The following is a 27348-nucleotide window of genomic DNA, read 5'->3' on the forward strand; positions in this document are numbered from 1 at the left end:
TTCAATTATTTTGTTTCCTTATTAATTATTAGGTTGTCCGAAAAGTTTCTTTCGTTTTATAAAGAAATAATAGACGCACAATTTTTTTTGTTTTATATTAATTTATTGAATTATGCATGAAACATAATAATAGAAATAGAACGAGATGAATCATACCTAATTGAATAAAATTGTTCAATAAAATTCAATAAAAAACGAAAGAAACTTTTCGGACAACCTAATACAAAGGAACATCATTGAATATTGTAATTTTTACAATTTTGTTAGTTTTAGCGTTAAAATAAGGCTAAAGTCGTCGCTACTTCGATTCATAATTACTCCGGTCACACACATCGCAGAACGCCTACGTTATTCGCGGGCGTACCACGAAACAAAAGTCTGAGAAAGCGAACCTATCGCCGTTTCGACCGGTGTTCCACAATGCCGTGCATTATATCGCGAGCCGTTGCATTCATAGTCGCAGTCTTATTCCATCGTTTTTAGCACGGCCATAATTTTTCATTCTCCCCGGGCAAACGAGAAGGAAATGTTTTCCCAATCGACGAACTTTACACGTGATCGCGAACGAAACACACCATCCTGTGTGCCTTTCTATTCTCTCGTTCATTGCTGTACAAACAGGTTGCACCGCGAGTTCCAGCTTGACCAATCATTTCTTTCTTGTTCTTTTTCTTTCTCTCCTGACCAACGATCGGCCTCGAATTTCGATAACGATCGATCCGTGCACAACCGCGCCGATCAATTCACCAAGCCTCCATTGTTCCGGCTTGGCACGAAACCAAGGATCTGGTCAACGATCAACCAAGTGCCGCTTTGCGTCGAAACCTTTATTTTCCTCGTGCAAACATAGCTCTGTCATATTTTCCCTGTACACAGACACCTTGCGCGGTCGATCGTGGCGGCTTCGTCTCTCGTTGCAGGCCGATTGTTTGCCTTTCGCAATCGGCCGGCTCCTGAAAGTTATTCAGTCCACTTCCAATATGGAGAACGACAAGTGGCGCAATAACCGTACTTGTCCCGTTCGAGTGGTCCTCCGCGGCGTCCTTGTGTGCCGGCTGCAGTCGAGTTTCTGCACTGCTGGCTCGAGATCGTCGCACGGGGCGGTCGAAGCAAAATGAACCGATGTCGGTCAAAATCGGTTTTTCGTAATGTGCGCGATTCATGAGAAGCGATTTTGTTAATACGATCTACGTTTGAGTAATACTAATATAGTATAAATATTATTAACGATGTTACCTAGTTTGCAACTAATTAGCAGGGATCAAGATAACAGTTACTTTGGCAAATTTTATGGAGAAAATTGTTGAGAAAAGTTAGCTTTTGGTTAAATGGAGAACAATGATTTCCCAAAAAATCAAGTGATTAATTTTCAAGTGTTCCGGTTATCGATAACCTTTTCGTCTTGATTACCAGCAACTAAAACAAGTTTCATCATTTGCGATGATTATGTCTGACCAACGTCCTTCAAGCTGATTCTTATACTACACATTTTTTTGAGTTAATTGTCATTTTATTTTATCAAATGAAGAAAACGAAACAGTTTCCCTTGCACATTTTGTAAAACACTATATCGTTGTTTTTTTTTATAAATGCTATCTAAAATATCATCTGCGGCATTCTATAAATAGCGAGATTGCTTTGATCACGACAATTCCATACTTTACAAGACTTTATAATACCTCCATTATACAGATGCCTATCGAATCAAACAAATCAACTTCTGCGGGTCTAAGCATCGAAAGGTTCCGTTTGAATTCCTTTCTCGCCTCGATGTCAAAGGTAACGCCGGAGTTCATAAAGTTCCCTGGGATAAGGGGGCCGCGTAGATCTGTCCAAGAACACAACGAACAACGGCAGGTTACCAGTCTCCTGGATACTTGATCCCACGACCTTGCGAAGTGGGTCGCGCAACGGAGAAGGAGACGATTATGTTCAGTCAAACATGCGCAAGTATAATCTACGTGTAACATACTTAACGTGTGCGGAACAAAACGGTTTAGACTGTATCTCTGCCATCTTATGGGACAGTGTTCACAGATCCGCAAGTCATATTCCCAATGCGAGTCTTAGAAAATATCTATCTATCTAACTAATTGTGTAGGAATGTTAATAAACGAGTACTTGATGATCGAATCTAATGATTTGATACATCATCTATTATCTATCTCTAGAATGTAGGAAGTACAAAGGAAAATTGTTTCGGCTGAATATTTGAGGTTATCGCTTGCTTTGGATCGGTTGATGCAGCCATTCGCTAGGAATTAACCGATTCCTCCGCATCCTCTTGCATCGACCGATGTAATCACTCGAACATATATTTCGCACGAGTGTAAGTATAAACGGTTGCAAATAAAAATTGAGATGCGGGCATCAGTTAGGAATATTACGATTGTGCGTGGGATTAATATCTTGAAGACTATAGTTTCTTTGATATTGACAGGATTGAAGGTTTCGCAGTTTCTGGTGGAATATCATTCCAAGATTTTTAATTCCTTGTGAAAATACGTTAATGCAGCGAACAAAACTCTTCGGTCTCTAGTTTCTCTTCAAAAGTCCAATAGATAAAATGTGACGAGTATATGGAAATTTACACGAGGTAAGAACGAAAATGAAGCGAGCAAAACTCTCATAGAAAGAAGACTAAAAAGACTGATCTCGCTAAAGAAATAAATTAGTCAAACTCGAAGATGGTATCCCTCTGGGGATAGCCATCCACATGTTATTTAGCGATTAAGTTAGAAAAATTTACCAAATGTCCAGCTGGACAAATTATAAAGTACAAATTAAATAAAAAAAAATATATGGAAATTTTTGTGCTTGACTATAGGCGTCCTTTTTCAGTGTCACGTCGATGACACGGGGAGTGGTGAAATTAAGAAATCACTGGTCGTTTCCTCGCGTTGTTCGAATGATTTCGCGTAGGCTTAAACGTTTCCCAAGCAAGGTAAGAAAAATTCAGACTTGAGATAAGCTGGCAGAATTTATTATGTGAATTCAACAGAATGGCAATTGAGAATGTTAGAATAGAGTGTCGAGAGTTGATTTTGGGAAGTTTTATATACTATGGGTTTGGGTCTTATGTCGCCAGAGTCCACGTCAGAGGTGGCCATGCTGTTACTGTCTTCTGACCCTGGGACATTGTCTACGTTATTGTTTCTATGGCCTGCAGGATGTTCGTTAAGCCCCCCTAGTTTTTCTATTGCTAATTTGCGCCTCTGTGACATCAGCAACGACAAGTTATGCAACACTTAACAACTAACACTGACTGATCAACGAACTAATTTCCACCGTATTTTACAGCAAAAAGAACCAAACTAGAAATCTTTCCTCCCTATCATTAAGCGTTTATCACGTTACAAACGAACCAAAGTTCGCCTCTCGTGAAAGCTTGTTAAAACACTTATTAGCAATCCATAAACTCTGTAACGATGGGGTAAGCAAAACCTTGCAGCGTCCCGGGAAGATCCGTGTAAAATGTTGCCGGCCGGGGGACATAAGTGATCTATTTGCGGACTACCGATCACGAAACGAACGAACATGCAGCGAGATTACGTTGTCAGCCAGGGTATAACAAAGTGCACCGCGGAATACCGGCGCGAGTTAATAAACTCACTGTGAGTCGCCGCGCGGATAACTGCGCGGCGACCTTGCTGCCGGACAAGCTTTAAGCAGCTGATCGTTATAATCGATAGGACGGCCAGAAGCATGCAAAATACGCGGGCAATCTCTTCTGCGAAACTGGTGGAGCCCGAGGTCGAGCAAAAAACGCGAGCCAACGAGCACCAGTTGCCATGGACGTGCGAGAATTCAATGCGTTTCGCGTGCAGTAGATATAGTAGCCAAGGTCGCAAACTTGAAAAGTTTAAGCAGATAAATTTAACGAATCACGCTTGTTTCGATAACCCTGATTTGTGATCAATGTAATTGGCAACTGTACGAGGTCCGTTTGTTTGCAATACATGCAATTAAGTGGAATATGTAATTGGATTGTTCATTACCGTTGAAAATATTGGTATTTGCTTATCTTTATGGAATATGCAGTTTATGAGTTGAAATGGTACAGAATGGAAGTGGGCAAACAAGTAGAAAGTGATCGTTTTAGTGGGAATGGATTGTAAATTCCATACAGAACGAGGCGAAACAAGTTCTAAATGATGGAGTAATTTATGTCAGTTTTTAAGTGGAACAATCTATTCAAACTTTGATTGCTATTAATTTATGTAGTGTTTTATTGTAAGATAAGCTAATTGTGGCTAAAGAAGGTGAAAGGATTCCTTTCTCAAAGGCCACGTGATTTTTGGATTATGTAGATTTTGGTGTAATGTGGATCGCATAAATATATACGTAAAAAATTAATTAACAAAGTGCTCGATTGAGAATTAGTTTCGTCGTTCTCGTCTCTCCCTCTCTATTACAATTTTTATTTATTCTATTCTACTTAACATATTAACTCTTTATTTCCTGAATCATATAATCCTTATCTGTTGCTGCTACTTTATCCTATATTTATCTATCAGAATTCAAAATAGTTAAATAACACACAAATGTGAAGTATAAAATTGTATTATACGAATGCGCCATTTGTACAGCAGCTCTTAAAAATGATGTAGCACGACGTTTCCTAACCTCTTTGAAACATTTCTAACCTGCTTCCAGAATAACTCAGCCGTCACAATTAATGTTTCATACTTATCTGCCGTAATTATCTCGCCTTGACACTTCGCCCTGGTTATTTTAAACGTTTCGAACAAAGCGGAGATACGTTAAAACGTGTTTCCTTTGTTTCCGTTTCGCCTGATACTTTATCCAGGGGATCTTTTTGCATGCGTTAGACGGCATGCATAGAATGCCAGACAGAAAATACAGGCAGCGGGCATGCAAGGAACCGGTGAATAATAGGTTACCGCCGATCGCAGTATCGACATGTAATGTATACGTCTGGTATTGTGCCACCGTTTGCCACAGCTACTTGTGGACCACCCACACGATAGCACGCCAGTTCTAACCAACAACGTTCTCCCAGCTAATTACATAACCAGTCGTCTCGACCTTCTCGACTTCAGGTGGACTGACAAACTTGGTATCGAGGAAGATAGATAGTCATTCACCACGACAGTTTCATCCTCTTGATTGTTCCTTCCACCGTTACTAATGACGATAATCGACTAAAGATGCATGCGATAGCGACACCGATTATCGTAATTGTATGCAGTATTCAATGGACTTTGCATCCTCAATTGCCTCGTGTTATTTTCATTGAATATCACTAGTCGAACGTTTACTTTTAATATTATCTCGTTGAATTTTTAGATCGATAGACCTTCCTTCTTTTCTTTTCGATTTAGTGCTATAACACGATAAGTTTCCGTTATATGCAAAGTAAGACACGTGACAAGTGAATCGAAACGAACGAAAACGCGACAAATTATTTTCTTCAAAATCGATATCAATTGCCTTTTTTCTAAATTAATGTTAGGACTAACAGAGTACTGAAAATGGTCAATTTGTAATTCATCGTGCGAGTATTATAGATTCGTTATTTGGATCAGAAACTTCTTACAAGTATTCTACAACATTCGTGCTAAAACACGAATACAACTATAGATTTCTTCTAATAGATATTTGTTTTTCTTTTCACTGTGGAAAGATACAATTAATAGATTAAAAGAAGGAAATATTCTTGCATAATGCAAAACATCTAATTTGATAGACACAGTCTGCTAAGAAATTATCCCTATCAATCATTCGTAACTGACGTGATCCTATGTAAATTGAGTTGTCAGTCAAATAATTAACGTTGTACCATGAACTTCAGAAAACGCCCCTATGTGAACATTTTTTCAGTAACCTTCACGCAAGAGAGTTCTGATTTAATTTCTGTTTTAACTGATGGCATATCGCGTCAGAAGCCAGACCGGAACCGTCGCAAACTTTTTTTTAGAATTTTTTATAGCCTCGCGTAAACTACGATCAACGATGTGGAGCAGTCAGCGCAGCGTTTCTCAACTCGACATATTCTGACCTCGCCACCTCCGTTGCTTAGACTAAATAAAATGCCTGGCCATTGATGCAACTTGACTCGAGATGGGCAGGAACCTTGTGGAAACTAAACTCGCGTAAACAATTCCGAATACGAGGCCTTCGGCGTCGTATTCGGAAAGTGTGTTACGCGGCGCGCTTAATTGCTCTTTTCTTCATAGCCGGCGCTTGTGATCCATCTTTGGTTAGGGTCAATTATACATATATGGGCTAATATCGATCGGCACCGTATGCGTGCACTAAGCCTGCGTACCTTTTATGAATGCTCTTCGATCTTGTCTATATGTATGCCCCATAATCCTCCTTTCTCTCTAGAATGGCGACACGCTTATGCCAATTTTAGAGACATTAATGAATGGCGCTGGCTAACCCATGGTTACTTGTTTCTCTTTTTAGTATCGATTGTAATGGTTTGATTTGTCGTGTCTCATTAGTTTCGTGTGTCGAAGTTTATATAGATGGAAGGTATATATGGATATGTGGGTTTTAATCCTATTAAGGTTTTAATCCTTTCTAGTCTTGTAATCTTTGATTTTAGATCTTAATCCTTTCGAATCGATAACATGTCTCGTGCACTTTGTAGATATTTCACTCTTTGGGTCTCGAGACTGTGTCATTCGTGTGACACGTTGCATGAGATTTCTCGCGTGTCTTTTTTTTTAGTATTTCCAATTATGCGAGACTTTACCATATATTACTATATTAGTGTATTGTATGAAAGAATAACAAGAGGGATTTGTTCTCAACCTTGTTGTTTTTTCAGATCTATGTGACAGATATTGTTGAAATAGATAATGTTTAGATATTTACAATTGCGATTTTAATATTTACAATTTACTACTTTTTCTGTATTCTACATTTTTTAACCATAGAACTACCTACGTGCTATCAAATAATAAACACAATACGTCATACGAAATTGCGGAATGTCTCCAAGACAAATTGCAATTTTTTAAAATTAATATCATTTGAATTATAATGATTTATATATAGAATCTTTAAGTACATATTAGAGATCCGTAGTTCTAGTGTTAGAAACAAAGTACCTCAAGATTTGAAAAAAGATACCTGAAATCGGTACAAAGTATGAGCAATGTACATCAAAACATAAAAAAAGCAGCTTCAAGTTTGATGTTATCTATATACATTGTAGTATAATAAGTCATTAATTAACGAAACGATAGATCGTCGTTATAGTCCTTAACTGTTTCATTTCCATTAGCTTATAAATTGAGAAAATGAGTTTAAAGTTGTTGAAGCTGAATATTATTAATGGAGTTAGGATCTTAAGAAGCTGAATACTTGATGTTTTCTTGGTAGAATTATCATTATAATGTCATTAATTTGTATTCTTTATACCAATATATCAGACATGCGTGGATTTGTTAATTACGTTTTTCTGAAAAATACAATTGGAACAGTTAACACTTAGCCAACCGCGCGAGCCACAACGAGCTATATGTGTCCAAGTATCGAGGACTAATATTCACTACTTAAAAAACAAAGAAGTGTAGAAATTAATTAAGTGGTTAATTAATATTTTGCGGTAATAATTTTACTTAACGATTTCATATATTGTTTATACAAAGCATCAAATTAAAAGTATATATTAAAAGTATACAAAAATATAGGTAGAATTAAAAACATTAAAGATGACTAAAGATAAATAACACGACTTGAACGTGAAATTAAAAGTTCATATTGCATTTTAATATTTTTTTACAAATACATCTTATTTATTTATAACTGATAGTGTAACTTTTTGATTAATTTTGACACCACTAAGTTAGTGTATTTTATTATATACTGTACTTTATAAAAACAGAAAAAGTGGCGCAATTAATTGGGAACAATTCCAAGTAAACAATAACTAATAATAACAACAACAAAAAAGAAAACACGTTGCCAAAATCAAAAAGGGAGATATTCGGTCACTCAGCGATGTTCTTCACAGAGAGATCTCCCAGTTCGGTTGGCTACGTGTTAAGAATTATGGCGAGATAATATAAGAATATGTACCAATACTTCGTGTTGCCACTGTATGAACAGGTTCTATATGCCCAGTTATCACATGGTGTACATTCCGTACAAGAACTCAGGCGACTTTCTCGAACTTGGAGGCCGTCTTTTTGTCAATAGCCCGTATTCCAGAGCACCGAGGCGGTTTAAAATTCTCCGCTTTCATCCACGTAGGTTTTGGGAGTAGGTGTATTACGTAGGCGCGATCTGTTCATACGCGGAATCGTATCTCTGTGGTCATGTTACGTCGTATGTAGATGCGAGTTCGCGCGATCATTGCCGTGCTTTCCAATTTCTGTGACGTTCTCCGCCCTCTCGCTCCGTTTTAAGCGGCCAGCTACCATCCTCGTGCGCACTATTTGCATATTCAATGCGTCCACGATGTCTTTCCACGCCTTCGAACTGTGCGAACTGTTTTTACGCGGATGCCGCGCGTAAACTACGAGAACTTACCAATACGCGCCATGTTTACCGTTACGGAGCATAATGACGTGACAAACAGCGATCCGCCTTGCCAAATAAGATCGGAGCCGAGTCGTGCTGATTCAGAATGCTGCGAGTGGCGCGCGTGCAAGATTTTTACGATAGTATCGCGTATGGGATTTCGCGATTTTATTTTTGGGTTTACATATTGGTTTATATACGACGCGGTCTCATATCCGCGATACAGGTGAGACACGTTCTACGGTTGAAAATATGTTGAAAATCGAGGACGACAAAAGTGCGTTGGTGGCCTTATTTTTGAGAAAATCAAGTTTGTGTCACGCATACGCGAATTCGCTTAATTTCCAGGAATCGGCAGGAGGGTTTTCCACGAGCGAAAATAAGTCGAGAATGTAGAGTAAATGTTTTATGTAGATAAATGTGAGATGGTTATAACGTGTAGGCGTATTTAACAAAGTAACGAGTGGATGAATTTGTAATAGTCAGATGTATTAAAATAAGTATAAATACAAGTACAGAGAGATAGTATTAGGTCATCCCATAAGTTCGTGCCGACTTTTGCGTATACATTTCACGTGTCGATTTATAAACATATGGCGATAAGGGACTAATGCACTTGAAAAATGGGAGGAAGTTGTACAACGAGAGGGGGATTACATTTTTTCATGAAACTGAAAGGTATGTATACGATCTTAACATATATAACCGCTCGAAAAACGGAACGAACTTATGGGATGACCTAATATATGCCGGTTTCAATCGTCGCTCGCTACTATACCAATCGAAGAAAGAATAATAATAATTTCGTAGAGAGCACGTTCACACATTTTATATCAACGGACGTTACCACAAAAAGTTAACTTTCTTGTGTAACTCTAGCTGAAGGTTACAAGAAACAGCAATAACAACCTACTCAAAGTTCTTTTGCTCCCAGACCTTGTAACCCAAAACATCGTTGGTGTTCCAAGGTACAATATTATGGATCTCTCAGTTTTGAGTTTTCCGTTTCAACTTGAAACTTTTTCTGCGGCCATGAGCCACTACAAATGTGTAAAAGGTACTAGAATTTGATATACAGTTATTATACACCGTTGATGTTTAGAATATTTGGATTTCTTTAAGTCTACGTGTGAAATCATCAATATTGTGATAATTTGCAGAACTCTCGCGCAGCGAGATATCTTCTATGAAGTCATTAATTGTATGAATATTTTTTTAGATTTCATGATATTAAATCCTTTGAGTGCTGAATACTCGCGGCCTATGCGGTCCGTACGGACGGCACGTAGCTAGCGCTGACGATCACTGTGGACGGAATACTTTTTCGTTAGACTGAACTCTGTTGATTGACTATTCAAAGCGCAAATCGTAATAAGTAATAGTAATTCTTTTGCACGAGATTAAATGATTCAAGAGCGTTATTTTTGAGTTATTTTTAATTATTTATTATAAACATTGAAATTTACAGTTAACTAGAATTTGGGTAATAAACTAGAAAACAATAAACTAGAAAACTAAATTTAGTAAATATAACACAAGTTAATAATTCAATTGTGTGTGCAAAATTTCAAAACAATTATCGATACATAATCCGACATCGCATTTTCTGCATTCCCTTATTTTTCACACAAACAACACATTTTCTTCTTGATAATTAGATGCGACTGTCTGCGAAACAGGTAGACAACTGTTATAACGAGGCATTATTGGCATTTGTTTACTGCCGTTACTAAGGAATGCATTTATATTTATCTCACACAAACGTAATAGTATTACTTCTGCATAGGTGTTCGGAAAAACTGACAAACCCATACATGCGTCCTTAGTCGATGCCGGGCAGTTACAGAAAACGAATATATGTGTCCTTAGTCCACACCGATAGCTTTCGCCAGACACGTATATGCGCCCATAGTACTCAAAGGGTTAAGAAGAACGTTTACATGTAATATATATTTTTGAATCTTCTCTTATATTATAAGCTCTTAAATTAAATTCTGTTCTTCAAGACGAACATGCGAGTTAATTTTTCCTAAACGAAATCTGTCCTCTATGCAAGCGGCTGAACTTATTCCGCTCAAAGATCGTTCGATGAAAGCGTATTTCGAAAGTAAAAGAAGTTTATGGGTGACAGTATGCGCGATTAACGATACGTTTCTAATAACGAATTACGCGCGCAAGTTCGAGCCATTAAACTACATTTCTTGCAAAGCAGGCGAATATCTATCTATTTTATCACGATCTCATGTTTGCTCGCAGTTAATTACATCCCACGATTCTATAGTCAACGAGGAAGACATGCCATGTCGAGGAAGCATGCGAAGAAGCACGAGTGCCTTCGTAAACCACGTTTCACGTACAACGTGTAAATTCAGCTAATTTCTCGAGTTATTCGAGAACGCGGTAGATCTGTAATACATGAATTTTATTTGTACTTGTTTAAGTAACAAGGATCAAGTGGCTGACGAAATTGACTCGATAAGCTTGTAACTACTTGTGTATTTATTAGGGAACAGCTGTCTAATTTGTATTTTCTCATTAATCCCTGCTATTCAATATCAGTGGTATCTAGCAATAAATATACGAAGTAACAAACGAGAGGTATAAATAAATAATTTGTAAGCTTTAAAAGTAACATACGAATGATACAAATTTCGATGCGTTTATACGATAATGATAACAATAACAGTATATCACATTGATACTACTACTTGCAATTTAAGAGCATATTAATACAATCGTACAATACTTCACTGATCCATTGATAGTATTGAAAATAAAATAATTTAAAAGAATTCTTCCTCTTACGAGTTATTTGCTGTAAAGGAAACTAAAGTAAATTTAAGGAAAAAGAAAATTCAAGTTACAACGAAGGGAGAAGGATAAGGTTTCCGAACGAAATTAATAATAAATTAATAAGAAAAAGGGGAAGAAGAAAAGGTAAAACATAAAAAGAAGAGAAAAATATAAAAAAAAGAAACACAAAAAGTAAAAGAAAAGAGAAGGAAATACCGATACAAGTCATGACAAACGAAAAAGGGAAGGACCTACAAGCCATACCTAAATTGACACATACAAAAAAGGAGGAAAGTAACATGCTTTGCCTTATGATAAGCGTATCATTCATACCTCCTCTGACAGAGGTCAGTTGATTGTGACGCTTGGTTAAGGAAAAGGAGTCAGGAGTGCACGTAAGAATTAGATCGCATTCTCCGTTTCACGAGGTATAAAACCGTTGAGATAATATTGCCAGATAGGTTATTTATTGATATCTGGAGAGCTAGCGCTGCCTCTCAAGCCGCACGATACTGTGTTGTTGTTCTACGCCACGGTATGCCATCACGGAAACCTTCCGCAAGAGATCGCATAATGCTCGCTGCAGCTTTTGCATCTTTCTTCCTCCCTTTTGTGTTTCTGGACGAAACCAGCACTCGTGTAACATCCTGCTACGGTGTACCGTTGATAGCCCTAAGAGATGCGAGTAAGATTCGTCTCGCTCCGGCTTCGTCAGCCTTTTCTCGCCGCGGATTCGCGATCGAGCCTGGGAAACTCGCCTCTCTCATTTTCCCTAACATCGCGCGTTCTTTAGTCTTGGACATACATATTTGGATTATCTCATAATTAGACGAGGTACATTCGGTACAGCTTTGATATCAATCTTCCCATTGATCGTTAATTATAAAGTTACTCCACACTGCGATAAGTAACGATTCAATTGTGTAACATATGTACTTGTTAGACAGATCTGTAAATCTTTTTAATGTCGATGGGTTGTGTAAATACGAATTTTTATTTTTATATGGCAAAAGCAGTACATATTGAAAGAACAATAAAACCGAATTTAAAAAAAGAAAAATATAGAAGAAGAATATAGAAGACATGGAAAAATATAGGAGGAAAAGTAAAACAAATTCTAACAATTTGCTACCTGCTAAATCTGTTACCTGGTTTTTTATCGATTCATTAAAATTGACACAAAAAGGTTTAAGACAACTACGATCGCAATTTCATTCACTGGGAATAACGAATCGCGTTCTCTGGAGCTCGATCGGATTCATTCACGGAAACCGAAATAATCCCTAATCGGATCGCAATACAGAACCGCGAACAGGGCCGTGATAGGTGAGCTAATAAATCGTAATAATCCCGACGTACGTCGGTACGGGCGTACAGCAAATGCCATTAGTGTGAACTTTCGATGGAAACGGGATACGAGAGCTCGTGGCTCGTGGTGCACAACACGCCTGGCTGCGCGTTCGCGTGTAGGTCAGCCTTGTGGGTGCAATGCTGAGGAGGTGTGGGCCCTGCATACCGGAGATTTCCCTCGAACAGACTAGACTGATCTTTTCAACGTTGCGGGCTAGCGTGCGGTTTTTAGCGTGCACGCTCACACGCGTCGCGCAGGGTGTGTCTAAAGCGGCGCACTTGCTCCACATAAGAATCGTTCTGTATCGAATCGTAATACGTACGATGATGTAAGTGCCAAATTCTTGAAATTTTGTTCGTTGATTTTTTGATATTTTGATAGAAAATTTTGTAAAATTTTAGTTACAAAGTTCGTATGGTTTTTTATTGAATTTTGCAGGTTTGAAAATTTGATATTTGAGGTGTTGGGGGTTTGGAAGTTTAGAATCTTGGTAAATAGAAAATTTGAAATTTTGGAACATTGGAATTCTGACATTTGTGAAATTTTCGATAAAGTATCGATGATCTGTAAAATTGTAAATACGAATATTTAGAAACGCGAGAATTGGAAAATTTAAAAATTTCATAAATTGAAAATATATAAATGGAAAGAATCAGCAGCAGAAGAGGAAGTAACTTATGCTTATAAGTTCTTAATGTAAAAAATTCTGCAATTACTCTTGGTAATGCATAAATTGCTTTAATCGCTGCTAATATGAAATAGCTCATTTCAAGAATGAAGAAAAAAATATGGGTGATCAATCGACCGAAGTAGAAGTAATTAAGAAACGTTACGCAAACGTTATCAAAGCAGCATGGACCACATGCTGAGCGTCTCTTGATGATGTTATGAAACAACCTACCGCAGTTCGTTTGAGCTATTGCAGCATATCATGGAAAGTTCTGTCAGTGACTGAACGTGATTGGGAAAATAACTCGTCTAAGACTTAATGACTAGCGCTATCGTCGGTCATCTTTATTTATAAAATGCGAAGTAATGCTGGATAGCAGAGATTCTATCCGTTCTAACATCATATGAATTATAATTTCTTTATTTAAAATCTTATCGATAATATATTACAATCAAATACACAACATGTCGAAGTATTAACATGTTTTAAACCAAAATTATTTAGGATAGTTCTTCTATTACTGTAAACAAATTTCTCCATTTCTCCAAACAAGCTGAAGGTAATATATTAAATGGCAAAACTGCATCGTATTGTTCTCCATGCTAATTCTTGTAATAGAGATATAACAGAAGTGTTAACAACCACCAAAACCCACTAGTTACTCAATTACTCGACACGTTGGATCAGATCCGCAGGCTAAAATTACTCTTTAGATTTAAGCACCAGATTCAACTAGAATCAAACACACGATAAACACTTATTAAACACAACATAGTACCACGCCAGAAAAATTTACTTGTAATTCTCAATGAGAATTGATTGTAAAATTCATCCAAATAAAAAAATGCTAATTCTTTCGTCGTATATTGATTTCTGAAAGTATATTTGTTTCGTCCAGTGATTCTTTGCGTCGCCCGGAATCTAGCCCTCGGTCGAGGCAGTCACTCGCTACGTCAACATAATTAATTGGACTGTAATAATCATAAGAAACTGTCGCCAAACTGAGCATTTCGATTTGAGACCGTTAAGTGGTATAAAGCACCTTCGAGTCAAAATGTTCCTTATGGTTATTGCTCCACCAGGTAAAAAGTGGGGAAACGTGGGTTTTCCCATGTCCCCCGAGATTTTCACCCGCAGGCGATTGGTGCTGCCGCGACCAACACCCAGCAAGAGTTTTCCTCTGCGACAGCATCGTCATTGATCTTTACTGGATCTACGACTACACATCAGTCAACATCTCTGCACTGGGTTCACTACTTTAACTCGGTCAACATACATCTAATTAACATACACATACGCAACGAGCGTAATCATATTGTCTACAATTGTTGTTGGAATAAAAAGTACATTATAATCTGTTACCTCAGCGTTATAATTAATTCAATCGCCTCTATTATCCTAAACGAAATAGAGGATCGATCAGTTTCGTGGCGTCGATTGTATATCGCAACGGGAGTTTACGATTCCCGTTGACGCGCTCCTTGAGATCGCGTCATATTTATATAATATATTTTAGCATTAATAAAATATAAAATCGTCTTGAATCTTTCTGTCTGTGATTTTGTAACTAAATTACATTATGATGAAAGGAACGTCCATATACCGTGTACCTTTGAGCGATAGCGCACATTGAATCACGTTACACGAGCCGATCAGTGTCGCCTTCCGATTCAGCTGTTACGCGTCTTGCAAGGTTAATTCTCCCAAGTGTGCGCGCACACACGTATCTGGGCAATTGTTGCGATCACTCGTTGGCGATAATTTTTCACCATGTATCTCGCTACGTGGAATAGTCGCGACGCGTTGGACACGCCCTGCATATGCATGCATGCGCGCGGATGCTGGCTGACTTTTCATGGAATCTGCTCGCCGCGGAATGTTCGTGGCCGCAGGTCACCACCGTTCAGTGATTTTGCCTGCTGCACGCTCGGATTCTCGGTACCCTTCCCGCGCTCCTGCTCTTTTTCCGAGAACGAACAATTAACGCGTTCCGCCTCGTGCACGGAATTAACTTTATCTTCTAAAAAGGCCTCGATGTTATATAACCGAATGAGGTCGAACTTTGTGCCACAGTCTTGAATATTTTGAGAATAAATAACAGTAATCGTTAGATTGCGGATATTTATGCGTTTGTACATATTTCATATTTTTTTTTTTTTCATTGTTTTTCAACTATCAACGATCTGGATTATCAACGTAGTTATACCAACGAGTAATTTATTTTTTATTATACTATCTCACTATGCTATCTCAGCATTCCGTTCTTCCTTCTCAATTTTGAAATTCGTACGTCTATAAATGGAAAGAAAAATGGAAAAATAAAGATTTTTTCATTTATTAAAGATTACGACGAACGTTCTGTTTTAGATTCTTTATATATTTTCGCATACAATATGAATTCTGCGTATTTTTGCACATTTATATTTTATGAAAATGCATAAAAATTGGCAGTCTGCTCGTGAGTTTCTGTCGTCTAACGCATCGAATGTCAATGTCTGGCCAGTTAACAGGCTATTGGCTACCGACACGCGCAGGTATCTCAAGCCTCTTTCGAGATTCATCGACACGGAGCAGCTAGCTCGCGCGCGGATGTATTTCCAGCTATCGAATGGAGGGATCTCCTTTCCTCGGTCGACTGTCCGCTCGAAAGGTTAATATGTATCGCGATACGGCGTGAGTTTTATTGGTTCGTCAAGGTGGACACGAAGCGAGATGAACTTTAAAAAATACAAATGTCGCGTAAATGTCAGAACCTTTCTACATCTTCTGAGATATTTTCATAAACATATAGTAACATTTTACGTGGATTTTATCAGATGCTTTGCGTAGGTGAAATAATTGGATATCTAGCATAATGATCGTAATTTTGAACTGAACGAGAATGTGGTAACACGTGAGAAAATATCGATCTCAAGATCACTGATTTACACAAAGAGAGTAAGATAAGAAGAAGAAAATAAGAGAAAGAATAAAAAGAATAGATATAAAAGTGTTATAAACGCTTCTTTTTTCGCCCAAAAATTTTGATAGCCCGAATTTTAATTGCTTTTGAAACATTGCAAATGCTAAACAGCTTCATCCAGGATTTCTGTGACTAGTACATACCGATTTTGACGCAATTTTGCGCTATTGTTTGAAAAATCACCACTTTAATAAATCACAAACGACAGAAAATACTAAGAGTAATCGTTCGAATAAGTATGAAATAAAAATTATATCATTTCTCAAAACCTATCGATGAATTATTTTGTTAAATCGTCAGAATCAGCTCAAATATCATAATGATCGATTCTCTATATTCTACATTATTGTATATTGTACGTAGGCTGTGAATTTTTGTGCCTTTAAATTTCCTACAAGTATATAAAAATTCGCACGAATAACTAGCTATAAATGTCTCAGTATATCCCTTTCAACAAGTTCATTCTTCCTCATTCTCTCCGTCTACTCGTTCGAATATTGCCAAAACAGGCTTGCGTCTGCTGCGCGATGAGCAGATAAACGTAACGCGAATGTTTTACACCTGGGCGTGGATTGGTCGAGATATTATTGGCTGGCACGCGTGTGCGTGCGTGGGTGTTCCACAGAAAGGCAATGCGCCATTCCACCGGTATTGCTCGCGGCTTACTGCCACAGACGGTCGCATTAAACTTAAGCTCTACTTGATCAATTCGTCGCGCGCGAGATACGCAGTCACCTGCTGGGGTGCGCGCCGTTGGGCCAGAAACCTTCCAAGCAGACCACCGGCTTGGTCGACTATTCCTTCTGATTACTGCCTACAGGATTTTCTAGATCGCAGCATTGTGATATGTCAATTTAGGGGCGTAGAATGTACAATAGAACGTTGAAGGCTAAAGAAATAAGAAATTGGAAAGTAAGAGATGAAAAATTTCGATGTAGAAGGTTAAAATTGGGGAGAAATTCTTGGGTTTTAGAACCGTGATAATGTGGATTTTGAGGTTCGTGGATTTGGGAATTTTAAAAGTAACGAATTGGTATTGGGTTGGCAACTAAGTGATTGCGGATTTTGTCAATACCACCTAATGACAACATCCGCAATTACTTAGTTGCCGATCCAATAGTTTAAGAATTTTAAAAGTAAGAAAGTGTAAAGAAGTAGAGAATTAGGAATCTGAGAACGTTGAAAGTCAAGAATAGAGAATTTTTGAATTTTAAAGAAAGCTACAACTCTACAAATTTAGTAAGTTTCGGATTCTTCGCATAAAACTGTTTGTCAGTTTAAAGTGATAAAAATTGGCAAATAAAAGAGCTTTACATATTTAGAAAAAAGAGAAAGATAAGAAACTGGTGCAATTATACCTTGCCTATCGAACAAGCCAACGCGACCGGATAAACGTTCCGTTTATCAATTTCAACTAATCTCACCACGCACGAAACATAGAAAGTGAAACAACAAGAATGGCATTCCTAATCGTAGATAACCAGTTTATGCTGTTGCTTACACACGACGGATAAAACAGACAAAACCAACTCTCTCGCACGATTAATAAGATTCCGTGGTTAATCGCGCAGCTGGGTCGTTAATTTCCCCGTAAAACCAAATTCAGTTTACGAGCAAGGATCGTAATATAAACTCGCTTTATCACGGTTTACAAACAGCTTGTAAGGTGTTATCGAGGCCCGCAGCGGGAGCCATTATCGCCCTGAGGAAACGGATTTTCCACGAACCATTTTCCATAAACGTTTCTAATAAAATCTCGCGGTATCTGCGCGTAGTTAACCGTTACGCAATGCAATTACAACCACGAGCTCGATACAATGCCTAATAAAAGGCACGGTGAGAAGAGGCCGGACTAAATTATACGACGTAACATGAAAAACGCATTACGAGGGTCGAACGAAGGAAGATAAAAATCTCAAGGCTGGTCTGATCGGTCGACGGTGAAACAAGATCATTAATTGCCAGCTACGCGGACCATAGGAAATTTCGTTACGGCTCTGATTCGCCGTAGAACCACCTGTTCCGATCACGGAACCTTTTACGACAACAACCGTTTCGCAAGCGTTCCGTTTCCACCGTGGGACCATGCAAATGGATTTTGCCGCACTCTTTCACTGCGTACACCATTGTTACCTTCTCACCTTTTTTTCCTCGACCTCGACTCCAGCATGGCCATACTACGTCCATTAATCTTTTTAACCGAGAACAAGTAGATAGAGTATCCTGGTTTGCGAAATACACTTAGGGCTCGATAGCGATTCGTCGAAGAGGTCGAATATAACATTGGTCTGTTCGACGCGTGGAAATAATTATCCTAGCGAGGTGTACAGACACCTCTGATCGATCGGATAATTCGATCGACGGGTTTATGGACAAGCGATTGCACCAATGGTTCGTGGTTTTATAGAGGATGTTATTGGTGATTGTAATTGATGTATGATAGAATTAATCGAGGCCGGTCTGGAGTTCTTCGCGTTGTAAGAGAGGCTTGTGTAAAGGGAATGGATTTTATCCGTTAAGAGATAGTTGTGTTATACCGTGCTGTAGGTCAGAGAATATTATTCTAGAATATTCGTAATATATGAAATTATTTTCAAGTTTCGTCTTATAAAAATGGTAATGAGACTCGTTAAAATAAAACTCTGAGTAAAAGAAAAGTAAACAAATATTTGCAAGAATATTGAAAATATAACATGTTCTAAAAATATTAGATTGTAAATGTTCTAAACGGTAACGTAATAAATTATCCATGCAAAGAAGAAAGCAAGAATAGAAGAAGGATGACGGAAGATGACGATGTAACTATAATTTCCTTAATACGTGGTAATAAATACGAATAATTTCCCTTCGCGTGAAGATATGCCAGCTGTCAACTTGTGGCAACCCATCCCACCTGTATGTGTCAAGTTATACGACCTTGATGAACCTTCATCCTCGGCTAACGGGAGAGTACCGTGGTGCAACAAGAAGGACAAACTTCCATCTAGAAGACGAATGTTCCCGGCACGGTCATAAACGGAGAATTATTTATCATATGGGTTAAATGTTACGTCCGATAAATCTTCGGCGCGGCCACACTTTCCGAGAGAATGCAACCGGACTTTTATATCGATGATCGTTTCAACGCTATATCATTATTCTTCGTACAAGTGGTTGAACATTGAGAAAGCTCCGTTACGATCTAAACCCGTAACATGTTTGCTTAAGTTTCGTTATACAACTTCATCGTGTATCATCTTACAAATAGTTCGCATTATACATTAATCAAATCGAATGTCTGCCAGCTATTGGCTAATTTGTAGATATTTTAATAATAATAAATTGATCGTGTATGCGTCGTGTATAGCATATAGGAAATTTGACACGATTATGCGTCGATACTTACGCAAGTTCATGTTCTTCAGCATATAATTTGAAAAATGGAATTTAAGTAGACAATTGTTTTACCTATGAAATGTTATAACAGGTATCTTCGATATTTAATATATTTTTGTTTACATTATATGCATTCTATGCATTTCTGCACTTTGAAGTTTCACGTGGATGCATAATAAGTTTCCCACGCAACACACGATATCCCAAGTAATCGTACAGAGATATGTACACACACATATACATATTGCAGGCTCATTACAAATATCAGAGTATAATAAATCAAATTCAACTTCGGTTAAGCGCTCATCAGAATCTCATTCAGACTAAATATTCTAGAATTATATGCATCTTCAGACCTTTCGGTATTAACTTATTCATTGGATATTAGAAGTGTTAAGTGATATTATATCACGTACACACTTCGGGCAAGATTTCATAATGCTACATCGTTATGCAAGAAACGATGTTGCAGGCGTCTAAGGGAATTAATCAATTTCGTTCGAATTAAATATCACAGTTACGAATATTTGCAGATCAATTTGCAATCAATTTGCTGATGGAGTAGCATAAATGTTACACGATACTAGGTCACGTATGCACCTGTAATAAGATTTCATCGGGTACTTCGTTGGAGGTCATAAATATCTTTATAGCATAGTAATTATACGCCGTAACGTTAGAAATATCATTCACGTGTTTCAGTATTACGGAATCGATCGAATAATGGTATAGCTTAGGCGCGATTTAAGCCGCGTATGTATTCACGTTTCCAATGCAGTCGCCTAAGCGATCTCGTGACGCAACGTTAGCCGAGAACAGGTTGGTAACAAGTAATTAGCCGTTTCTAGACAGCATACGTTCAGCTGCTTCGATATCGATAAAATGACCTAACATCACTTGCTTTCCATGTTCCATAACAATATTTTCTTCAATACTATCCGATTTAACAAGATTCATTCAACAAATAGCAGAGATAAGAATAAGGTAGATGAATCATTGGATCGATTGAAATAAATCAGACGACTACTATTATTGTCTAGATCGGAAGTTATGGTTGAACGGAGAATTGGTGAACATGTATGTGTTTCAACGCATGAACTATTCGATTTGTATCGTTTGATTACTTCATATATTTGAGAGACGAAGTCTGACCATAACGTACGCATTCTACTTATTAAATCTGTACGGACGTATTTCTACTATCAATTTTAGAAATATCGATATAATATTTTTGGAAAATATTCTGCAATCACTGTATTAATGAAAATAAGACAAATTACTCGTTGGTATGAAAGAAAGTGTTGCAAACGGAAACATTTATACTAATCAAATATATTACTTGTGAAATACAATATACATTAAACCAATTTAAAAACGTGTTATAAAATTTTATCTCGATTATAACTAATTTACAACTAATTATTGCGTATCAATTACAACTTCTGTATATTTTAATTTTAAGAATTAAGCTTCATAGCTGGTACCACTAATTTGAAAAACTTGTCAATGTCAGAAAAATACAACGAGTTCAGCAATAATCTACAGATCACAAGTTTAGTATGATACGCATAAATCTTTTTCCATTGCCATCTAAAATTTATTTAATTTCATAAATTGTTTAATTTATGATGTTCGGCAAACCGTACGAGGAAGCGATGGGAACACGGGGAAGGTCGCAATAGTTTCTGTATCGCAAACGTGGCGACGAATAACTCCGAAAAACATTTCTATGGCGTAGGCGGGAACGTGAACCTCTTGAATAGCATCCACCGGTGCGGATGGTCTCCACCGTATGGTGTACAGTTAGGCGTGACGCAAGCGTGCGCTCGAGAACGGTATGAGATTCCAATTATAGGGAGCTTCCGGTTTCTAAGGGTCTCGCGTTTGTTTGGAACAACGCCCGCGTCAGCACACTTGAAAATGAAACGTGCGAAAAGTATGGAAGTCCATTGGTGTGTGAATCGAATCGTGATGAAGGCACCGAATGGAATTGCTTCGTAATTTATGGCCATGTCGCTGATGATTAGGAAGTATTTTGTGATGTAGAACGTCAATAAAGGCGGATTAGGAATAGTGGCGTTCGAGAATTTTTGACGAAGTACGTTGAGAGAAGAATTCGAATTTTTAGAAGTATGTGTGTGATACTAGTAATCTATTAGATATTTGAATAAATATAGCTGTGTTTTCTAGTTTCATAAATATTAATTTTTGCAATTAAAAAGTATAAACCTAGTTGCCTCTCTCTTTACCACGCACGTTATTTTCACGTACTTTTATAGGCGTTATCAAAGTACACGTTTTGCATTTTCCAAGTTATACAATTTTATTATCTTTATCCGATTTAGAGGATACGAATGCCGACTACGTACTTCAGAACGTACATACACGTGCCAATAACATTTTAGAAACTTAGTTAATCGTCCACGTGTGCATCTTTGAAAGAACGTAGCGTTTATACACCTGATGTTAAAATTTTAAAGGCGCGTCAAAGATACGACTCTGAACAGCGCAGTCATTCTACGTGTTATTGCGGAAGTCGCGTTAGAACGATCGTAAGGGAACCGTTCGCGGTGATCCACGACGATCGGATAAGCGCGAAGATCATGGTTGTAAAAGAACCTTATAAAGCCACACTTTATACGACTGTCCCGGGATATCCATCTTGTCCCGCGTACGGTGATTTCTGTCTTTTAAAATGTAATATAAAGATAGCTTCATCGGCTACTATGTATCCAACAAGGCATATTTTGTGCCTGAATCGCTTCACCAATAATTAAGATTTCATCGTTTATATTTTGAGTTGAGTAATAAGGAAGTGCGAGGAACTGTCGAAGGAGAATTTCGAATTTTATAACTTAAGTTTGCTGTCAAATTCAACAGAAATTTTATTGATTCTGCTTCTAATTAGTCTAATTAGTCAACGGTTATAAGGAATTTAAAAATCTTACAGGAAAATAATCTTATACTCTCAGTTTCTGAATATTATAGTTGTATGTAAAACGTATGATATCCTCAGTAAAGTAAAAAATTACTTATTTAATTCAGTCAAAATTAAATTATAAAGGTACTTTATATACTTAAAACTGAACGTTGTATAAAGAAGAAACTTTCCATAATCTTTATTGCCAAAACGTTATCAAAAACGTGTGAAATATCAAAATTTAATGCGTATGTCCGTAACATACATGAGCATTGTAATTGAATTTAATTAATTTTGATTGAATTGGATTTTTGCAATTGATTTTAACAAATCTAAACTACGATATTTTAGATTTACATATATATACTCTTCGAATATTATAATTATAAAATGAAAATTGAGATTGAACCTTTTATATAAATATAACTATGTATGTATATGTATATGTAAATATATAAAACGTTTAAATTCCTTTACTAAAAGTTTTTCTTCTAATATACATATACATGCATACATATATAAATATATATAAATAAAAAAGATATATATTGTATATAATATATATATATATAATTAATTATATATGATTTATTATTATAATATAATTAATATATATGATGTATACTTTTATATAATATATATTAATATATATTTTGTTATATAATGTATATGTATATTAGAAGAAAAGCTTTGAACTCCTGAATCGGGGGAATATTCACACGTTAAGAAGTTCGACCTAAAATTTAAGACTTTTAATCCTATATCTTCTTGCTGCATGCTTACAACAAAACCAATAAAAGTTCCAAAATTTGTATCTTTATAAAACAGTACCCAATCCAACAAATATCTAATATATCAACATAAAGGAAAGTACTAAAAGAATCTGAAATCATCGTTTTCGAATCACTATTTTCCTAAGATGTTATTCAAATGGTACAAGTATACGTAACAACAATTCGCACGACAACATTTTGTTCTAATTTTAAAGGAGAAATCTTACCTGATTGATGTCGCTACCCAAGTCCCGCGCGCTTTTCGCGCTCCTTAGCTGATCGCCCCGGTACTCTCTGTACCTGATCGTCACCTCATCGTCAGTAAGAGCGCCGCTGCTGCTGCTCCTCGCGTTCTTCTTGTTCTTCTCCTCCTTCGCCTTTTTCTCCTTCTTGCTAAACAGCTGCTTCACCTTGCTCATCGTGCCACTCTTCTTCGCCGCCTTCTTCTCGTACTTCTTATCCGCGCCGGTCGGTGGTTTCGCGGTCACTGGCGGCGACTTCGACATGTCGTTCATATATTTATCGTACTTCCGTTGCTCGTTCGGCGTCAGATTCATGTTTCTATCGGTATGCCGTCTCTCGTGTTTGATAAATTGCCTTGTAACGAAACCTTCGTCCTCCGACTCGATTTGTTCCCTTCGGTCGACCTCCTGTGAGTCGCGCCTGTAATCGTTCTCGATCCCGGAATCCGCCAAGCGATCCTTTCGATCGGAGTCACTGAGCCGAGTCTCGCGATGTCGACGCTCCGTATGCGTTCTGGTCTCTTGTCTGGTATGCCTAGACTTGCTACCATCGTGATAGACCCTGGGAGGCCTGGTGGGACTTTCATCGAACGTCTCCAACCTTCCAACTGTCGCCTTTACTCGTGGACTCTCCCTGGCGTCGGAGTCGTCGAAATAATCCAGCCGATTGCGCGACCTTCTGAGAGGTTTCTTTGGATCCTCGTCCAACTTCCGATGTTCCTTCCTCAAAGTTCGCGACGTCTCGTCGTATCGAGTCTCGCAGCGAATCGAATCTCTGGCCGTAGTGTCGGAATCGTATCTGCTTGAGTTGTAACCTCCGCGATCGGTGCGTATTCGCGGCGGAGAACTGTCGTAATCATCGTGAATCGGGTGTTTGCTGCTGGTGTACCGTTGAGTCGTACGAGTTTCTTTATAGTACTTGGACTCCAATTGGCTACTGGTCATCTGGGATATATCGGTGTCGTAGTCGTCGTTTGGACCTTCGCGCAGACTATCCAGGTGTTGTTTCGTAAACGGGGATCTTTCTTTGCGGTCATTCATCGTGGGACTCTCTAAAAGTGGTCGGCGCACGTCTCTGGCGTTCACATAGTCGGCATGACTGGTCAGATTCTCGTGCGACCTGGTCGTGTATTCGCTCCTTAACGCTCTCACTCGCGAATTCTCGCCCACTTCGTCCAGACGCTGCGTGGACTTGCTCATGCCGCGGATGGATTCGAAGTTCTTCTTCTTGGGCAAGTAGCAGTCCCTCGGTCGAACGTCTCTGTCCAAGAAATCGTCGCTCTTGGAGAATTTCCTTTCAGTCGTGGTGAACTTCTTGGCGATTATGGGCGAGGAAAGGACATTATTCTCCCTTGGCTCGGTTCGGAAGTGACGAGGAATGGTGTTCTCGTCCGGGCGCAAGTTGGATGATTTGTAAGGGCTGGTTGAGTTTCTGGACGCTTCGTACCGTTCCTCCGGACTGGTTCTACTCCTGTCACTGAGGAATGGCTTGAAATCGTCCGCATAACCCTCGTGCGTTCGCGTCTCTACGATATACTTGTCTCCGTATTTGTCTGTCCTCGTTTCGACCGTGTATCCGTCTCTCGGTTTGGTATCGATGTAACCATCCGACGGGATCTTGTTGGTGATCTTCTTTTCGTAACCGTACACCTTACCGTTGTCTTCGTGAATCTCCTTCTCGAATATGTACTTCTCTCCGTTGCTGTTGGTGCGCGTTTCCGTGATGTACGTATCCATGTAGCGTTTCGGCGAGGCGACACGGTTAGGAGTGACCGGTGACGGGACAATCGGCTTGTCGATGATCTCGTGCTCGGATTTCTTGATCGGCACGTTCGCGCTGTTCTTCGCGGCGAACATTTCGTCGGCGAGCAGCCTCGACTTGATTCTAGATTCGAGAAGGTCGCGTCTAGCGCTCAGTTCGGACGTCTTGTTCGATATTCCGCTTTGGGTTTGTCTGGCGGAGAATTCGTTACCGTCTCGTTGTCTGGCGTCCGTGCCATCGGCTCTGCCTCTGCCAGACGTGTCAACGAACACGGTGGACGTGTATTTTTCGGGCTTGTCGTATAGACGTCTGTCGATGTCGTCAAATTCATGACGTCGTTTTGTGTCTACGTTTCTGGTAGCGTAATCCTGCGTGCCTGCGTAGTGGCTAGAAAAATGAGTACTGCTGTTCTTCCTGTCCTCCTCGTATCTCGATTTAAACGTGTTGATTTCGTTATTACGTCGTAAGTCGCTGTACGAGTAATCCGTCCTGCGGTAATCCTTTTCCGCGGGACTGTTCTCGCGCGAAGAGTCTTTCCTCTCGAGACCAAGCCCTTCGTCGCTGTCCGAGTGACTTCTTTGCGCTTTTTTCTTGTCGGTCTGCACCTGAGCGTAAATCACGTTGGTCTGCGGAGGCGGCGAACTGCAGGACTCGTTCGGTCTGGTATAAGAAAACGGTCGGTTGTTATTGTGACCGAATCCCGGGCCTGGTGAGACCATCGTTTTAGTTAGCTGGGGTGGCGGCGACCGGTCGCTGGATAATCGGTGAATCATCTTGTGTATCGTCGACTCTTCGCCGGTTCGTTGCTGCAGATCGTATCGGCTGCTGTGCAGCATGCTACTTGTACCGACCTTGTCCACTTCGTCGACCCCGGTGTCGTTTACCACCGGTGAAGGGGTCCGGCCTGTTGCCTTCTCCTCTTTTCTTTCTGTTGTTTCCTCTTTGCTCTTCTTATCGTCTACCTCTAGTTCGATAGGTATGCGTCTCACGGTTCCCTTGTTCTCTCTCTTAGGCGATATCGGTGGCTTTCCGACGCTCACCTCCGTTTCTTCGGTCCTTTCTCTCGTTTCGATCGTTTCTGTCCGTTCCGTCACTTTCTTCGCATCGGATTCCTCCTGCTTAGACTTCTTCGCCTCGGGCCTGCTGCTACTTTCACCGTTCTCCGTTGTTGCTACTTTACCGAAATGAAACGGTTGTTGATCGACGTGCGGCGATGCTTCGATTATTGGGGACAACTGTTTTCTCACGCGACTACTGCCAAGATGCGATCCCTCGCTCTCGCTGCCGCTCCTCTTGCGATGCGATCTCAACGAGCTGGCGGCGTCGCTGACGCTGCGCCCGACCGGTTTCCGTTTTCTTTCTAACTTCGGGGAGAAGAACCTCGCCAGGGGACCTCTTAGCTTTTTCGCGCTCGCATCGCTGGCGCTTCTCTCCAATGCCTTCTTCTTCAGCCTCGGTGTCTCGACGAGGTCTGCGCTGCTGGTGGCGCCAAGTTCTACGCTCCTGCGTCTTACATCGAGTGGCAGTTCCGGCCTCTTCTTGTTACGCCGCGCCGGAAGTGTGCTAAATCGACCTGGCAATCGTCTGTTGTCGTGGGCAACGCAGTGAAGGCTGCCTACCTGCTGAAGCACCAGCGCCGCCTCCTGTGCTAGGTCTTCCTTGCTCCTCGACGCTATGCTCTCCTTGTGGACCGGGGTGGCGATCAACCGGCCTTCGCCATCTCCTGCCAGAGCCGCGGTCACGCGGGGTGCTCCACGTCCTGCAACAATTCCATTCAGAAAGGGGGTTAACGAGGGATTCTTTCCCGGGAGATTGTGATAAGTTTAAGGATGGATGTAGGAGAAAGTGGAAGCGATGATTTTGTAATTTGGGTCAGTAGTGCAAATATTTTTGTTAGGCGTTATTACTATTTATTTAGTATAATTAAGGAATTTTTCTAAACACACGATCAACAGGGAAAAATAGATTATTTTCGAGATATTCGCATATTTGATGTTA

General features: G+C 39.2%; 1 protein-coding gene and 2 long non-coding RNA genes across 7 annotated transcripts in view; 1 reads left to right on the forward strand and 2 right to left on the reverse strand.

Annotated features, from left to right (window-relative positions):
* LOC126915448 (uncharacterized) overlaps positions 1-27348 on the reverse strand; it is a 160044-nt gene that overhangs the window by 93976 nt on the left and 38720 nt on the right. For all 4 annotated transcript variants that reach the window (XR_007710198.1, XM_050720127.1, XM_050720128.1 and 1 more), the window contains one exon: positions 23574-27109. Coding sequence is in view for 3 of the 4 variants with exons in the window: in XM_050720127.1 (XP_050576084.1) it covers positions 23574-27109 (3536 nt within the window). In the remaining variant the exon portion in view is untranslated. The remainder of the gene's footprint in view (positions 1-23573; positions 27110-27348) is intronic.
* LOC126915486 (uncharacterized) overlaps positions 1-27348 on the forward strand; it is a 149132-nt gene that overhangs the window by 20595 nt on the left and 101189 nt on the right. The window lies entirely within an intron of this gene.
* On the reverse strand, positions 1574-22705 carry LOC126915492 (uncharacterized). Its single transcript, XR_007710211.1, has 2 exons — positions 14679-22705; positions 1574-14594 (listed from the first exon to the last, which is right to left on the reverse strand). It is a non-coding gene; the product is annotated as an uncharacterized LOC126915492 (long non-coding RNA).

The sequence above is a fragment of the Bombus affinis genome, chromosome 4, assembly GCF_024516045.1.
Source record: "Bombus affinis isolate iyBomAffi1 chromosome 4, iyBomAffi1.2, whole genome shotgun sequence".
Lineage (NCBI taxonomy): Eukaryota > Metazoa > Arthropoda > Insecta > Hymenoptera > Apidae > Bombus > Bombus affinis.